Genomic DNA, 18,947 nt, shown 5'->3' with positions numbered 1-18,947 from the left:
ATCAGTAATTTTTCAGAATTTCTGCATCTGCCACTTGTATCACATTTAAAACCTAGCTGTGCTAGGCTAAAAACCACTAATTCAGTTTCCCATTGCTCCCTATGTTAAATTGACCATTTTCAAAGGCTTCTCAAATATTTACCTTAACTTTAACCTGCTCATAACCATATATCACCTGAAACCTACATGTATCAGGGTATCTCAGTCAAGAGGAAACAAGGGGTTAGCAGACTTGCAGTGAAGCACTGTCATTCGGAACTCACCCACCCCTAAAAATAGTAACTGGAATTCTCAATTTTCTTTATTTAGCCACTCTTTGTTTACATTTCAAAAAAATAACTTATATCTATCAAAAGTAGGCAAATTTGGGCTCAAAATGATCAAAATGAATTTATCTTTCAGCAGAAGTTCCATTTATGTAAAAATGATTCCTAGATTTTGTATAATAGCATGACAAAGGGACTATTTTTTTGTTTGCGTAGGACTTTTTTTGCGTACGTTCCAAAGTTGATGATGCAATTGGTGGTCTGTAACCTGCTATCAACAAGATATTACAGCATCCCACTTTGCCCCTTGTGATGTCAGAATTACTAATAATATCCATATATACTTGTTAATGCCTCATGTATTTCAATGCCAATCAATGCAACAAAAATGTTATGAAGCCCTTTGATCTTCAGAGATTTTCTCTCATGAGTTGATATCGTGGATTATATTATTTTATTAAATAACACGGAAACAGAATGATATATTTTACCACACTCGCTGACAGCAGTTGCAATGGACCTTTGCTGTTTGAAATGTATAGTGTATTTCTATAGAGGTAATTAATTTGCTTCTTTATATTTTGGAAAAGACACATGGAAGAGAATTTTTTTTTTCAATTTCCCTTGACTGTGAAAGTAAATTATGAAACTTTCATAAAAAAAAAAAAAAGAAAGTTTTCCAAATATTTTTCTTGTGAAATTCATGGTAATTGAGCTTCACATGAAATTCATGTGATTTTCACATGAAATTCATGTGTTTTTCTTATGAAATTCAAGTGACTTTCTCATGAGATTCACTTTTTTCATGTGAACAATTCATGATTTCATGTGACGGCTCAAATCACACGAATTTTACACGAACTCTATGACAAGGTTTTTTTGTTCAATTCACATGAAAATCATGTGAACTTATTTTGGCTGTGACATGGTTATACATATGTAGTTAACAGAGGCAGACCCAGGATTTCCTTTTTGTTGACACAAAAAATTGGTGTGTGATCCTATTTTATTAGATAGCCCTTAAATTGGTTTCTAAATTAGCTTTGAAAAGAAAAAAATGAATTTCTTGAAAACTGATCCAAGAACCAAAGAATTAAGTTGGAATGGCCTTAGAAGTATATATATTTTTTTAACCTTTCTGTGTTTTACAAGACTACCTGACAGAGAAGAAACTATACTATTAAAGATTAAAAATTCAACCAATGAATGATCGAACGGCTAGAGAATGCCTTCATAGAAATCCTCTCCTGAACAATTTTATGGAAGGATTTTGTCAGAAAGCTGTCTTTAATGATGAAACAAAAACATTCCGGAAACATTTTTATGTCTTTTTTGAGAAGGTGAAGGATACACAATAATGATTTTTTGTTTAACTAACTCATTTTATTGCAATTTTATGAATTTAAGCTCAAAGTTTCTCGCATTTTTTATGACCATGCTATACTTAGATTATTGCTGTTTATAGTGGCATTACAAAAAGAATTGTGAAGGAAAAAATCTTATTTCATTCAATTTATATCAGACTTCGGACAGACTTAGTGGAATACAATCTATCTATCTATGTTATGTATGATTAACTTGTCTAAACCAAACACTTTATCAATTAAAATGGATTTTCAACCTGTATAAACCAAACACATATCTTCACTTAACACTTGTCTAAACCAAACTGTCTAAAACAAACACCTGTCTAAATCAAACCAATTTTGAAATCCACAAAGGGTTCACTTAAGACAGGTTTCACTATACTTATGCATGTAGAACTCTGATACAGCTTTGGTAGTTAATGACATATATAATGTTTAATCTATTTTTGTCTTTTAAAACTAAGGATATGTCCGTCTCCCCCTGGTCATTAATCATAGGATACATCCATCTCCCCTTGGTACATAATCATAGGATACGTCCATCTCCCCTGGTACTTAATCATAGGATATGTCCATCTCACTCTGGCCAATCATAGGATATGTCCATCTTCCCCTAGTCCTTAATCTTAGGATACGTCCATCTCTCCCTAGTCCTTAATCTTAGGATATGTCCATCTCCCCCTAGTCCTTAATCTTAGGATACATCCATTTCCCCCTTGTCCTTTATCATAGGATATGTCCATCTCCCCCTGGTACTTAATCATAGAATGTGTCTACCTCCCCCTGGTACTTAATCATAGGATATGTCCATCTCCCTCTGGTCTTAATCATAGGATACATCTACCTCCCCCTGGTATTTAATCATAGGATACGTCCAACTCCTCCTGGTACTAAATCATAAGATACGTCCATCTTCCCTTGTTACTGAAGCATGGTGTATACACACATTTCTTTCCTGGTCCAAAAGCTTATGATATGCTTGTCTCCCCTGTTATGTGGTTTTATGATTGATTAACACTAAAATTAACACAAAAATCATATAAAAACAACCTAGATTGAAAATCGTCTTTCAACCATGAGGAAAAACATTTTACAAAAAAAATCATTTAAATTCTTCAAAGCATCCTTTTAACATGTGACCAGGCGTCCAAGGCAATATTGTATCAAAGAAGGGCATAAAAAGCTGCATGTTAAATAATTTATCTAGAATGCAAAAATTTCATGTTTGTTGAAGAAATATTTTGAACAAAAAATGATATCAAAGACAGCAGGAATTCCTATGTTATCACATGACAATATCACATGTTAATTTCCAGTTTTACAGATTTTGTCATTGATTCGGGAGCTTATATTTGTGAGGAAATCAACCCTTTAGAAATCTGATTTATCGTGTTTTCCATTTATTGTCATTTAAATTCCAGAAGTCTTCGAAAAAATCGAAGTTCTTTGATGCTGTATTGCTGTCTTAAAAAATCACCTAAATAAAACAGCTTCAGTTTTTTTTGTTTATTGTTTCTGTTTTTTTGTTGTTTTTTTTGTTTTTGTTTTGTTTTTGTTTTTTTGTATAATGGATACTTCATCTTCCCATAATCCACCTGCCTTAGGGACTTCAAAAAGATTTGTGTTGTAATAGGGATTTATGTTATTTAAAATTAATACCATAAAAGTTACAATCTCCTCGGCACTGGAGTTTGAAAAAGTTCTGTCAATAGTTTATTGCAAACCAACCAAATTTTAAATATACTGTATGGTACTTCAGTTATTCATGGAATAACAATTTTCATGGTTTTGGGGATCTGGTACACAAAGGTGAAATTTTTACTGACAGATTATTTTTACAATTTTGTAACCATTATATCTATACTGCTAAAGACAAAAATAGAACAAAGAATGTTGGGTATGCTCCACAAAAAATAGGACAGGCATGTCCTACTTCCAAATAAAAAAATTGTATTATTTTACACATTGAAGCAGGTGTACGTTTGTATATCTCATTTTTGCAAAGCCAAAACGAAGTAAATTCATACCAGCTTTTCAATTGCTTTACCAAAAAAAAAAAAACAAAAAACAAAAAAAAAAAGATTTCTTTTTAAAGAAACTAAGGGAGCAGCTATGATTTCTGTGAGATGGGGGGACGCTAGAATCAAATATTGTGCCCTGGATTTTTTTTTTTTTCATTATAATTTGTGACCTGACTTCAATTTTTTATTCTTTTGGTGCTGGCTTTTTTTCAAACGGGATCCAAACGGGTTTCTACTTTACCACTTGCATCCTGCTCTTTTCGTCTTTCCTAATTGTTTCGTCCTGGATTATTTTAACCCTACATCTTCGTCCTACCTTTTTTATTGAAGAAATAAATCATGGAAACTCCATTTTACCATAACTTTACCACATGCTGGCCATTTATGTTAAATTGTTTTTCCCCGAGCAAAAGTGAGGTGTTAAATAACCACATAAATGGCAAGCCCATGGTTAAACAATGATAAAATAGAGTTTCTGTGATTCAGTTTCATTTTTTAGGACTAGTTTCCTCATATTTTTTAGTAGACACAGTCTTTGTGTTGCATGAGATGTTGGTCATGTGTTTTTCACTTTTTTACCATGGCTGTTGTCTAAAGAGCTTTGAAGCACATCATATCAGAATTCAAATTTGATCCTAGACCCTAATTAAAATCAAATGGTCACTCCTTTACTTGAGTTTCATGAAATTGTATATTATTTCTGAATTCATTGAACTAATAGAAACAACCTGTCAGTCACTCCAATACCCCAACAATTATATCACCAGAAATCTGTCTTCTAATATCTTTTCATATTTAGTTTCCCCAAAAGTAGTTAATCATTAATGAGTTTGAGTTCAAGTTAGAGTTACAGTTTGAGTTTTGCTTGAGTTTGAATTATACTTCAAGTTCAGGTCAAACTTCTGGTCAACTTGAGATGCACATTCTTGAGTCATTTATCAAGTTACAATTCGATTTTGAGTTTGAATTACTGGAAATCCAACTTTAAATGATTAGCTATGCCAAGTTTAGACAAGTTAGAGGAGAAAGACGATATTTACCATGGATTCTACGCAACTCCAATTTTCAAACTTAATTTTCAAATTGATTTGGAATATTCTTCTTTACCTTGTTGATAGTAATACACACTGAACAAGTGAGAAATCCTCTTTAAAATGCTAATTTTAAAGTGAATTTCCCTGTTAAAAAAATTAAAATGAACACTTAATTGTATTTTCAATTGGCAGATTTGGTTAGTTTCCAAGAATTGAATTAAAAGTAGACTTTAAAATGCAATTTTGTTAATTTGATGTGACAGCTCATGAAAAGTTAAGAACCAAAAAGTTAAGTTTAATATCTATCAGCTTTTGATATTCCATTTTTCTGGCGCAGTCACAGTTGGTATAGTTTTACTTTTTACATTTTAACCTGAAAAACAGTCTTCTATGGAAACATAATCAAGTCACCTGCTTGTAATTCTGTTTCTTGATTGGCCAAATAATGGAAACTCTGTGGCATTTGATAAACTGTATCCAAAAATGAAATCATGATTTTTGTGATTTATAATGGAATGCAGAAAATTATAGGTAAAAGAAATAAAAATTATGCAGTATTGGCTACCTTTTTCTGTAGATAGTCCTTGTTAATTTTGCTGTTAGATTTATAATGTGTAGATTAAGCCTCTTTCTTTTGCTTTGAAGCTTTCAACAAGTGTGGTTTTAGAATAGAAAGTGGGGGTGGGGGTGGGGGGGGGGGGGGCTATAATTTTTTACCTATGACTGCTTGTGACATTCTGTCTGTCAGTCACCTTTAACTTGATATATTGACACAAGGTTTATATAGGCTTGCCATACTGAAGGACTTAATTTCAGACTTTGGTTACAAACATCTTCCTGTTTGAAGACAGTATGTGTTGATATCTTATATTAGACTTGGTGTTAAGTGTATCCATATAGTGGGCATTGCCTGAATATATTTCTTGTTTAAATAAGTTTAACAAAAATGTTATTTTGCTTTTATTTTATGAAGTTTTGGAATGGACTAAAAAAAGAGCCAACACAATCAGACATGTGTTGTACAATTGGTAATTTAGGAACAGATAAAACCCATAGTGTAATTCTGGACTTATTACATAACACACGTTTCATGCATCTGTTGTATTGTATTCATTATGTATTCTTTCTAAAAATGTCAAAATTTCTGGTGCAACTCAGATTGATTTTATTCAACTTTTTTGGCCATGTGCTGTTTTGATAGCTGCTACAGCAAATAGCATCTGTAAAATAAAACTTGTATAGATATCCTTTCTTAATTTTTATTTTGGTTCTTTGGCTCAAAAAGACTATTATGAAATGCAATTGTGTCCTAAATAATAACTTCTTAACCCTTTGGTCTGCATGATACACTAATGGTATGCCTTCACAACCATCTGAATTCACATGTATTATTTTCTTCAATTTACCATATTCTTTACCGTTGAGCTCCCTTTTTGAGCAAAATAAACTGAGACTACTGTCATTACCTGTTTGGCCATAATTAACCAACAATAAAATCATATATACTTGTCTATGACCCAGATAAACTTTTATTGAGTGAACCCTGGAGTTCAACCGAGGAATGTAAATTCCCATGATCCTTTACTGGACCAAGACACTAGACATACAGGCTCACAGGAGGGTCACTACCTGTTTTCCAGTAATCAACATTAGGTCGGAAGCTTGTGTGATAAACTCTTATTGAGGGAACCTAAGAGTTCGATAGAGGAATGTAAATTCCCATGATCCTTTGCTGGACCAATAAACCTTATTTAATCCCTAATCGATTTTCCGCCTTATTTCACTAATTCCGTAACTATATCTCTGTAGATTTATTATAAAGACGGACTTTCCGAATAACTTGTTTTATGGTGGTAATTATCTCCGACAAGACAGAATAGATTGCTGTGCATTTGTAATTATGTCCTTCTGTAATCTGTAATTTTCCGCTAGTTAGGGAAACGGACAGTTTTTGTCCAAATTGATTTGATGTCTTAGTAGATACAGAATGGACTTATTAAGGTTTGACTTTTAATTGGCAGTCTCTGTAAGAATCGGGCAGTGGGTGAGACATGGTATGAAAAAAAAACCACCATTTTGAAAGTTTAATTTGACTATTTGCACCATCAGAATCAAAGAAAAAAGAAAAGATTGTTCATATTGTTTTGGTAAATTAAGTTATATTATCATTGAAATGCACTGAAAATGAACATTTCAAGGGCAGATAATTCTGTCAAAACCCTCATTTTTCTAACATTCTATTGAAAAATTTCTGAGCAAATTCAGTGATGCAGAGATCAAAAAATGGTCTTTTCAAAAAGAGAAAGCATCCTTGAGTGATATTACATTGTCAGATTGGTGGGTTTTGATATGCGTGTTTCTGATTTTTCACATTTTGCCTGATTTTTATGTAAAGTTACACTTAAGTGGTATACATGTAATGAAGAATTTTATGACTTGATCAATTATGATTCTTTGTGGGTGAACTGTTGAAAAACTCTTAGCAATGCTTCAGTATAGGATGTATTACCCTGAAATACACATTGAAATTAAATTTTTTCTAAGAGGAGACCATGACACCTTTAAAAAAAATCTCATCTTAAAATGTGAGGAAAGTTTTTGATTGACTTTCACTAAAATTATGTTGCCAGTAAAGATATTCCAACTGAATCTCAGGTGCTTACTTTCTGGGTGCGATTGATTAATTACCCAGGTGATAATTTTTTTTCAGTTGAAAACATCCTGGCTGAATTCTAGGCTGTTTTAGATAAAATCATTATAAGCCATTTACTGTTAAGGTACTTTTGATTTTAACCTAGGTGACCATTTTTTGAAAGCAAAGAATGATATGATAAAGTAACATTGAAAGAGTAATCAAGGGAACCAAGATTCTAGCAGAAATCGAAAGAATGTAATCCAGTGACAAAGACCAGGCATGGAAAACAGACATACACAACAAAGAACATAAAATAACCAAAATAATACATACAAAGTAACATAAGTAAATGAGCAACTTGGACTCCACTAAAAACTGGGAGCATGGACCAGGTCACCAGTAGGGTAAGCATCCTCTGCTTTTCTAGAAACACCCCCCAAGTTGCTCATAAAAAGTCATTGGTTTAAAACATCGGTTTACAGTAATAGACACAGTTTTTCTGTGTCCTGTTGACCAATTTCCTGTTGACTAAGGATTTCTATCTTTGGTATTTGTTGCTGTATCTTGAACTTTACTTTCATTATTTCCTCTACAGATAATATTTTGTTATTGAAGGAACCATTGCTTTAACCCTTAATTAAATCAGTTTCTATTTTTACACTGACTGCAAGTTTTACGTGTTCTACAACACAGAAACTTATATTGGATTATTGGCTTTGTGTATGTTTCATGAAATTAATTTGCGTTGAAATTGTCAGTCAGTAAAATTCAATTACTAACAATGTTATCGATGGCAGTCTGCAATATATGTCTTGGTTTGAATTAATGATTTAATTGGTTTGGAAAGGTAGTTGGGAAAAACCGATTTGCTTTGTTGAAAGTGGTTTTCTGTCCTGATTTCACGGTTTATTGTCAAAGTTGTTGCAATTTTCTACTGAATCATATTTTCTGTCTGTATACATTAACAATGATGGGTACGTAGGAGGGGATTCAAATGAAAAAAATACTATTGATTGTAGCTAGATGAAAAGCCTTTATTTTAGAAATACAATGAGGTAGACCTAGGGAAAGGGACACAACTCTTAGAAATCATTGGAACGTTTGTATTTAGCATTTTACATCAGTCTCATGTAAGCATAAAAATAACTTGGACTGATTTCATTCTGTTTCAAATGAAAGCTTGATAGGCTTTGGTGAAATTGAATATAATACAAACATATCACTGATTTCAAGAGTTATGTAAATGGAACACCTGCCTTAACTGAACTAATCCTTCAGTAAAAAAGTGGTTTAGTTTAGACAGGTTTTATTGTTATTACAGTGGCTTTGAAAAAGTATCCTCAGAAAAGTCCATTAGTTTCTTAGGCTGGTATCCTTTTGAATCTTATGGGGAATCAGTTTTTGCACCTCACAGTGTTTTTTTTCAATTTTACTGTAGATTAGTGACATTAGAAGGGGTTGTCATTTATGCAGGTTGATTTAAAAAAAAGTCTTTTTGAGAAAAAAGAAAGAGATTGTAAATGTATTAATTTACATGGTCAATAATTTTCACAGATTCTGTCAAGTGAACACATTTGCAGGTATCAATTTCATTGGTACATGTACTCTTTTGGTTGCTTTCTGTCCACCACAAAAAGAGGGAAAATTAAAACACCATGAAAATTAGGACTTTAACAGTATTTTCAGAAACATGGTTTTAGTCTTTCTAGGCTTGTCTAGGTGGATTTATGGAGCATATTGGGTATACGGAATTTGCCAATCATTGGTTCAAAAGTAAAAAAAAAGCAACGGAAAAAGCAAGGCACAAATAAATTTAATTATCACACTAAGGTAGAGATCATTAATTAAACATGTATTACATCCTGAATTTATTTAATAGGGCGACTGGTTATCAATTGCTATTAGTTTTTTTTTTTTGTTTTTTTGTTTTTTTTTTTTTCGTCTGAATATAGCTGAAATATTGCTGCTCGGACGTTAAACCCCAACAAACAAAAACAAGCTATTGTTTTTAATACTATTTGCTGTACCTGCCCGTCTTCATCCAAATTTAGAGTCCATCCCTTATTTAAATGGTTTAAAGTGAGTTGATGTGTCATACATATGTAGAAAATGATGTCTCTTTGCCAATTATCTATTCCCATAATGAAGATAGAAAATCGTTACTTTAACAATGGTTATTGAAAAAAGATGACTTCAATGGGTCATAGTTTTCCTTTCCTCGTTTGTCTACCCGGGACTTGACTTTTTATGAGCAACTCAGCGGGTGTTTCTAGAAAAGCAGGGGACGATTACCCTACCAGTGCACCTGGTCCATGCTCCCAGTTTTTAGTGGAGTCTGAGTTGCTCATTTGCTTTTGTTACTTTGTATTTATGATTTTAGTTACTTTATGTTCTTTGTTGTTTTCCATGTCTGGTCTTTGTCCCTGGATTACATTCTTTTGATTACCGCTATAACCTTGGTTCCCTTGATTACTCTTTTTATTACAGAATAGATGACTTTATTTACAGAAATATTAATTTTATTACTTTTAAATAGCATCTATGAAAGTCTATCACACACTGACTGTTGAATTGTTGAAGTTCATGTAAAGTGGGTACACATTGCATTGATGACAGTAATAAGATAAATTGGTACATTTAGTGAATGGTTGCATCTTCTAAAACAAGTTTTAGATGAAACGTTGTTGCTTCATGGGAAACCTGGGGTAGTCCTAGGATTTTTCCCACATTGGGGTATGTCATAAAAAAATTACTCTGAAGCCCTTTGAGAACTTAATATTTTACAACAAATTTAATTGAATTGACACAAATATCTTCATATGTGAGTGTGTATGCTTGACTTCATGCTCCCTAATTTGCCTTTTAGATATTGTCTAATATTTTGCCTGCCCTAAGAATTGAGGAGGTAGACCTAGGGAAAGGGACACAACTCATACAAATCATAGGAATGCTTGTATTAAGCATTTTACATCAGTCTCATGTAAGCATAAAAATAACTTATCACTGATTTCATTTTGTTTCAAATGAAAGCTTGATAGGCTTTGGTGAAATTGAAGATAATTCAAACATATGATTTTAAAAACAGGTGACACAATCTTTTATTGTGTATTATTTGATGTTTATTTTATTATTTATTCTTATTTTCTTCTATTTCAGTGGCAAATCCACCCGACAGAGCTAAAGATGACACTACAGTTGGTTCTAAAAATGGTCAGCTTTCACGTAAGTTATAGTTGTTTTATTTTTCTTATCAAGTTACTGACACATGTGTGAAGGTACTGTATGAACATGTGAGAGAGTATCAGCTTCTAATACCATCAGTTGGGTATCAACATGTGAGAGAGTATCAGCTTCTAATACCATCAATTTGGTATCAACATGTGAGAGAGTATCAGCTACTGAAAATATCAATTTGGTATCAACATGTGAGAGAGTATCAGCTACTTAAAATATCAATTTGGTATCAACATGTGAGGGAGTATCAGCTTCTGATTCCATCAATTTGGTATCAACATGTGAGCGAGTATCAGCTTCTTATACCATCAATTGGGTATCAACATGTGAGAGAGTATCAGCTTCTGATACCATCAGTTGGGTATCAACATGTGAGAGAGTATCAGCTTCTGATACCATCAGTTGGGTATCAACATGTGAGAGAGTATCAGCTTCTAATACCATCAATTTGGTATCAACATGTGAGAGAGTATCAGCTTCTGAAACCATTAATTTGGTATCAACATGTGAGAGAGTATCAGCTTCTGAAACCATTAATTTGGTATCAACATGTGAGAGAGTATCAGCTTCTGAAGCCATTAATTTGGATCACATTTGGATTTATATCTACCTCTATCAGTCTTAAGAATTGTTCAGTTTGCTGGTGATTACACCTTGAAAAATTAAAATTTTATGTCTTTAAACTATTAAAAAGATATGTATCAGAATTCAAGGTCAGTATATGAACCTCCTCAATTGAATGTATCAGAAGCATGTGTTTCATATTTGTTTAGCCAACGAAGAGAAAATGCTTTAAATTAATTTTGGGGGTAAATAGATAAGATATTCCATTACCCACATGTTGTAAATGAACTCAAAGTTCAAAATCTGAAATATTTCAAATGTCAATAGTACAGACATTACTTTTAAAGAATTTGATAGTGTCTTTTAAGTAATTTCAGAAAATTATTTTTTGTGAGTTTAGCTAACAATAATTGCTTAAAGACTGTTTTGGGGCGCTAAACCTTGAAAAATTAAAATTTTATGTCTTTAAACTATTAAAAAGATATGTATCAGAATTCAAGGTCAGTATATGAACCTCCTCAATTGAATGTATCAAAAGGATGTGTTTCATATGTGTTTAGCCAACGAAGAGTTTAGCTAACAATAATTGCTTAAAGACTGTTTTGGGGCACTAAAATAAAGAATTTTATTATAATTATCAAGCACACTTAGGTATAGATATTTAATTAAAGGTGTCCTGTCATCTTGACTCCTTATTTTTTTAGGCCATTTTCTTGTGATTCATTTGTGATTGACTTATATTATATATATATAGTTATCTCAGTGTGAGTTTTATAAATTGAATAATGATATGAATTTGGATTCCATAATCAATCACTTGATAAGAAATCAAAATATGATTGCCAAAAACACTAAAATTTAATGATTGGGTGGATCATGTTCAATTTAAACAAATCTTTAAGTACCATTCTGTGTAAGAATCAGGCAATGTGTGGCACATCATTTTCCCCAATTTAGTCATTTTTGCCTAAAATATATTCAGTACATCTAGAAAACAACCGTAAAGGTATTTAGGTTTATCCTGAAGCATCTGTGACAGATAATTTTTGGCTGCTTATATAGGGAAAGAGTGTGGGAAAATTTTCCCCCCATTTTTCCATAGTGCATTACTACTGAATTTGACCTACCAATATCTTAAAAGGAAAAATTTTACGAACACTTTCATGGTTATTTCTGGTGGTTATCAGGTATAACTAATGTAATAAAATCTCTGTGTTTTCTTCCTTTCATGTGCCACAGTCCTTATATAGATTTTGCCCAATTCTTAGACTGAGAAGTACTTAAGTGCACATAGATAAGATTGATCATATTTTGGTTTATTTATAATGTTTTCATTTATATCTAGGTTTTAATTGATGTTTTCTAATTATATCAAGTACATGTTACATACAAAATTAATTCCTGAACCAACAATGACATCAACCTGCATGTACATTTCAATAGTATGATTGTATTATTTTGGCAAAGATATGAAAATGCACAAAAAATTACACAAATGAAATATTGAAATTGATTACATTGGATTAAAGCATAGATCTATTTATTGCTCAGATACATGTCTTTCTAAAAATTCATATTCATACATGAGACTTACGGAAAATGATTTAATTTCAGAAGTAACAAGCTTCCTGATTGGATAAAAATGTTTATCCATAATCTTTTAGACCAAATTTTGTGACTGTGAAGTCATCAAACTTTTTTAATGATATACTTTTGAATTTTTATGCTAAAAATAGATTATAAGGAATGACTGTTATATTTTTTCAATTTGTATGATATAACCTTAACCTTTGTCACGCTGCGCATTTCTGAATGAAAGTCTAGATTTCGATATTTTGCAAACTTATGCAAATTATATGCAGATTAGTTGCACAATGGTACTGATGCTGATTGTTATATATAAATTAATATACATTAAAGATGGGAGATCACGGGGTTGGGTGGATGGCATGAGGAGGTATTGGGAGGGTAGGTGGGCCAACACGTGAAAATAGGTCTGTCACTCGAAAATGGTAATTTTTGTCCATTTCTGGTCATTATTTGCTACCTGTGTGATTCAGCGGGAACAAGTCAGGAACCAAAGCAGCCTGAAGACCGTGAAGGCTACTGAAGCCAAATAAAGTGTGTTACATTCAAGAATGGGGGTTCAGGAGCCCCCTGATGGGTCATTCGTGTGAAAAAATTAGGATTTTTTCAAATTTTTGGCCTCTGTTTGTCCATAAACCGGAAGTAGCCAATACAAGGGGCTGATATCGAAATATTGGTGACAGAAATCATTCTTATTTAGTTTCCAGGTGAAATAGAGTGCTACAGTTTTATAATGCTCTGGCAAGGGTACGAGAAATTAACCCTATCCCCAAAAAAATCTAATTTTTTTCGACAGCAGAAACTTGTGACCTCTTCTTTTAGCTTTCTAGTCATTATTTATTAACAGATAGCCTCATTTTAATGCACAGTCATGCTGCTTGCAGATGGACACAAATTGCGCTTTCCTAAACTCAGATTTACACTGCCGGAACCGATAAAGCGGAACATGGTCCAACCCCAAACAGGTCCGGTATAGCATGACAAGGATTAATGCAGGTTTTTTAGTGTGCACCACATGATTAAGGTTATTTCTTCATAGGCTGAAAAAATATAACAGTCATTCCTTTAAATTGTGATATATTTGGAGCTCTCATTGCAATGAAAGATTGGTATCTCAGTAGATTGATAAACCTACTTCTGCTGAAGGCTAAAAGTACAAAAATATCATTTTCATATTTTTTTCTCCACTTTTGGCCTTTCTAGATTGATAGATATAGAAATAAATGAGTTTAGCCATATAGATTTACTATAAACAACCGTCTTGGGACGCCATCTTGTATTTTATTTCCAGAAAATCAACAAACTCTTTGATGAATCTGTCAACAATTATATAATTAAAGATGAATTTATTCTTAAGGTCAAATAGAGGTAACAAAATTTTCAATAATCACCTTGATTTACAGGCCTCTAGAGACCACATTCAGTTAATTGATGGACTATAATGTATGTAAGTTCCATGAACTTTTCCAGGAGTTAGGCTAAGGCAAGGTAAAATTTGTTTTCAAAGCCTAATACCATAAAAACTCTCAGATAAGGAATTTCCTTGAATTTATATTATCGTAATCATAAGATTGCTGGAGATAAAAATTTGAGAAGGTCTTCAGGGATTGGAGAAAAGAGAAACATTGTGCTTTTTCATGTTTACACAGGGTATCTTTTAGTGATTGAAAAGGTCAAACATTTCTTGTGGGTGGAATTTTTGCATGCAGTCAAAGCTGTTTGTGTCTTTAACAGTTAAACAAAACATTTGTAGGTACTTCTTGATGGAGATTTTCAATCTATATATGCCATATCATCATCATCATCATCATCTTCCGGTACGGAAGTAGACTCAGCAAGGAGTGTGGAACCTCCACGAACTTGCCGTGCTATATACATAAAAATGGGGGTCGGAAATTTAATGTTAAAAGACAAGTTCGCAATTCATTACATTAATGTTAAAATATATAACATAAAAGTTAAATATATTTACATAATGTACAGTGGTTGGGGTTATTTTATTTTATTATTTAGCTGGATAATGTCCTTCAAATGTTACCATGGAGATGCCACTTTTGAAGGACTCTAGGGAAGGTGACATACCGATAGTTTCTTGGAGATTGTTCCAATCTGTATTTGGGTAGAAGGAATACTTATAGAATTCTTTGTTAGTATAAACTTGCCTAAATTTATGTTGGCCTCTTAGTGTGGTATATATTTACTAAGTTACAGTCCTTTTTGTATACAAGTCTGTATTTTCGAAAAAATCAGGCATTCATTTTCTTCTTAAAGGTAAACCAAGTCAAAAACATTCACAAAGTGCCAATTTCATATAAAATCTGTATGACTTCTGGTATATGAATTTCGTGGGTTTTTGACTTGCACAAATCCCCTCCTGTCTGATATTTATGAAAAGTTCTACTTAAAAAGACTCGGATGATATCTTTTCAATTATATAACTATTCAATAAAGTGTCAAAATATACAGGATTCTAGAATACTCTGGTGTTGGATAAGACAGGGTCAATTGTACTCTAAATGAGATCATTAATGACCCTTTCTAGCAGGTTTGGACAGACTAAGGTAATTTTACTTCAGGCTCATTGGTAAAGTGATTGGATAGACTCATTGTGTTATAGGCCTATAATGGAACACAAATCTGTGGTTCAACTAATATGATTTTAGGCTTTGCCTATGGGGAATAGAGCTGTTTGCACTTTTATAACAGTTGACTTTATTGATAATACACTGCTATGTTATATCCCTGATATCTCGACTCACAGGAATATGGAGACTTCCAAAAAACACACTCTATATTAAAAGTTCAAGCAATCACTACATAACCGTAAACATCATTTCTGAAACTCATCACTTCCAATTGAATGGTTCTGAGCCATTCATGACTCTAACTATATAGAACATCGCTGAAGCTCCTTCTCTTAATAATACCACATACTGGAAAGTGACTGGGGAGGTCTTCAAAGGGGATTGTATATTACTGTTATTATATATTCAGTGTCTAGACATGGACAAGATTTCCTGAGAATTCATATTACAAATATTGCTGCTCGGGCGTTAAACACCAACAATTAATCAATCAATCCTGAGATTCCATTGAAACAAACAAGATTTTTCTACCTGTCACGTTCTTTTAGACGAAAATTCGTATGCATAGTCAGAAAACATGAAAATAGGATTATTAGAGATTTCTTGCTGACATATTGGATGAAGGATTATGGAGGCTTTATCATCATCATCTTAGCTGTTTTTAGAAATAATGATGTACAAAACGTCAGGACACACATTGATAGGATTGTGGGGGATTTAGGTTAAATGTTAGTACATTCAGTATCTTTCTGGAGTCTTCCTACAATTTAGATGTTTTTTGAAGGAAAGTCAGCATTTATTGAAAGTTTTCATTGTTAAAAGTGCAGAATTTTTTAAGCTGAAGTACAGTCAAACCTGTCTCCCCAAACACATATATTCATCAATAACCTGTCTTAAAAGAGTACGATTAGGATTCCCCTTTGTAGTACTTACTTTTGCCTGTTACTCCTACGGGGGCATAGGCCACCAACATGTCTTTTCCAGCCATCTCTGTCCTTGGCTGCTCTTTCTATTCCTGTCCAGTTCTTCCCCTTCTCTTTCATATCTGCCTCTGAGTACCTTTTCCAGGTGTTTTTGGGTGCACCCCTTTTTCGTTTTCCTTGGGGATTCCAGGTCAGGGCTTGCCTTGTTATACTGGTTGGTGGTTTCCGCAGTGTGTAACCTATCCATCTCCAGCATCTCTGCATAAGTTCTTGGTCTGCAGGTAGCTGATTTGTCGTCTACTATCCCATGTGCATTCTATGTAAAATTTACCTGTATACAAGGACCACCTGTTTAATATGACCATGATATTGCTCTTCCCAGGAGGTCACTTAAAGCAGGTTTGACTATAATCCTGCTCTGTGACTAACTGGACAAATGTTGACTACAATCTCTGACCTTGTTGAATTGGAATAGCACAAGGTAAATACAAGTTTTGCTAAATGAATGTATCTATTGAATGGAGCGTAAACTCTGTGGTCATTTGAATAGAAATCTTGTGGTTCAACAATGTCAGAAGTCACTGTCAACTCACTGTTATTCAGAAGTTATCTCATGCATTCCTTAGACTCATGCTAATATAGTGAAGTGTATATAGACTTGCCAAGCTGTAGGATATTTTTTTCAAATGATTGCCAAGCACTACGTTGTCTTTTATGGAAATAATTAAATTTTCTTAATCTGTTCTGTATTTTCTGAGAAACTAGCTATTCTTTCGATTTCATTAAGCTAGTACAAGGCAGGTTCCATGTCCCCAACCACCTACTGCTTTCAGCAGAAATGTAAAATCCTACCAAGATGTACTGTATTTTCTATTCTTTCTATTTCATTAAGCCAGTACAAGATGGGTTCTATCTTCCCTTGATTCAGCTTTTCTATGAACAGTTATAAACAGACCAGTTTGTATTAATTCAATCTTTTAAGGAACATGGCAGACTTAATGAAGCAATTTTCCAAAGCTGAGCAAAGTAAGCGAACAATGTTTTTGTGCTTCCATTTAGTCTAATATACCAGACGACTTAATTAAAATCATTTCCGGTTGCCGAGGAAAGTACGCGAACATTATATGTCTCTGCTATGAACTGTCAGGAAAATGGTCGAAGCCAATCAGAGACTATTGTATGATGTCTGTTGATGGTGACAGATTTTCCAGTACATTATAAATGCCAATTCAAAAAGCTCATTTTTGGGACAATGTTTTTTGATGGAACAGGAATTTAATCAGCACAAGTCATTGAAAACCTGGCTGAGTCACTGTCTGTATTCAAAATATATTGGTACATACGTACATAGGAACCTAGTGGTATCTACCATCACACATAGATTTCTACATTCTCTACCAATCTGGTGGTTTTCTATAAGGTACCCATTGCTCCGTATATCTTCTCCTGGATTGTTGTCCAAATACTTTATGGTTCCTGCATGTCTATAGAATGTAGGTTGTATTGTTCTGCCTCAGGCCAAAATGAAATGATACATGTTTCGTGCAACCCTACCTACCATAGTTTTTTGTGCCTACACTAAATATCTTATGGCCACTTTTGCTCAAGCACTGTTAAAGTCTAGATTGTTTCCCCATTAAGTCAATTTAAAATGTTTTTGAAAAATAAAATAATTTCACTACCTATCTACCCAATTTTTTTTCTTGCTGGTAGCAGCAAACAAGTTGTTTTGTTTTTTTTTTTTGGCCTCATCACAGATACACTATAGAAATGGTACACTTAGTATGTCTGTTTTCCATGTCTGGTCTTTGTCCCTAGATTGCATTCTTTTGATTACCGCTATAACCTTGGTTCCTTGATTACTCTTTCATCACTGTTTAGTTGTTGATGCCTTGTCCTCTGTCTGAAGATAACATTGTGGTCATGCCGAAAGAAAAAGTTTACTGTACCCAGACCGACCCAATGTTTTTTTCCTTGACCCTAAACTTATTTATTAAAAAATTTCAATTTCCAGAAATTTCATCCACAATCCGCTACCTAACCCACAACTATTGTACAAAAAATTTTCAGTATCTTTAAAAAAAGTTGACCTATCTTTCAACCCTATTTTTTCATAGGTGACAGTAAGCACTTTTTTTTTCTTTTGCCTCAGGGTTTGACAGCTTGTGGTAACTATTTAATTGTACAGAGTTTTGGTGATGGTCTTCATCTCTGCTAGGCTGACTGGATTGTCCTCCTTTTGCCCTAGCTGTAATATCTTATCTAGATATCAGAAACTTTGATAGTGAATGCTCTTTTTTTCATTCCACAAAAAAATGCACAATGTAAAAGACAATAGAAATTGTGGTACTTATTTGAGGTATATCAGTATTATGAACAAGTATCTATAGAAATTTAGAGGTTCGTCTTGCTTTGAAGTTAGTTCCTGCTTTTTTGTTTTTCTCTGCATATTTTTTTTTTGTTATTTGTGCTAATATGTGTTATGTTCTTCGTTTATTGTTCTCATAGTGTTCTGAAATTAATATTGTCAAAAATTTCTTCTTATTTCTATCTTCTATATTGCTACTTTTTCGTGTACAGCATAGGGGATAATTTTTCAAAAACATGACTAATGGTTGTAAAACAATATGCTTCTAACTTTCTGTTGCTGAGACATAAAAAAAGAATTTCTTGGATTAATCATTGGAAATCTAAGTCAATTCAAACTGAAATTTGGATTTGATATATGGTT

At 33.1% G+C, this 18,947-nt stretch overlaps 1 protein-coding gene across 13 annotated transcripts in view; it reads left to right on the top strand.

Moving 5' to 3' along the window:
- LOC148599833 (dual specificity calcium/calmodulin-dependent 3',5'-cyclic nucleotide phosphodiesterase 1A-like) overlaps positions 1-18,947 on the top strand; it is a 344,294-nt gene that overhangs the window by 288,341 nt on the left and 37,006 nt on the right. For all 13 annotated transcript variants that reach the window (XM_088559427.1, XM_088559426.1, XM_088559425.1 and 10 more), the window contains one exon: positions 10,480-10,545. In XM_088559427.1, coding sequence (XP_088415553.1) covers positions 10,480-10,545 — 66 coding nt within the window. The remainder of the gene's footprint in view (positions 1-10,479; positions 10,546-18,947) is intronic.

The sequence above is a fragment of the Perna viridis genome, chromosome 13, assembly GCF_037379345.1.
Source record: "Perna viridis isolate PV_CMFRI_1.1 ecotype Kerala chromosome 13, ASM3737934v1, whole genome shotgun sequence".
Lineage (NCBI taxonomy): Eukaryota > Metazoa > Mollusca > Bivalvia > Mytilida > Mytilidae > Perna > Perna viridis.
The sequence above is the reverse complement of the archived record's forward strand: the minus strand, read 5'-3'. Positions and strand labels throughout refer to the sequence as shown.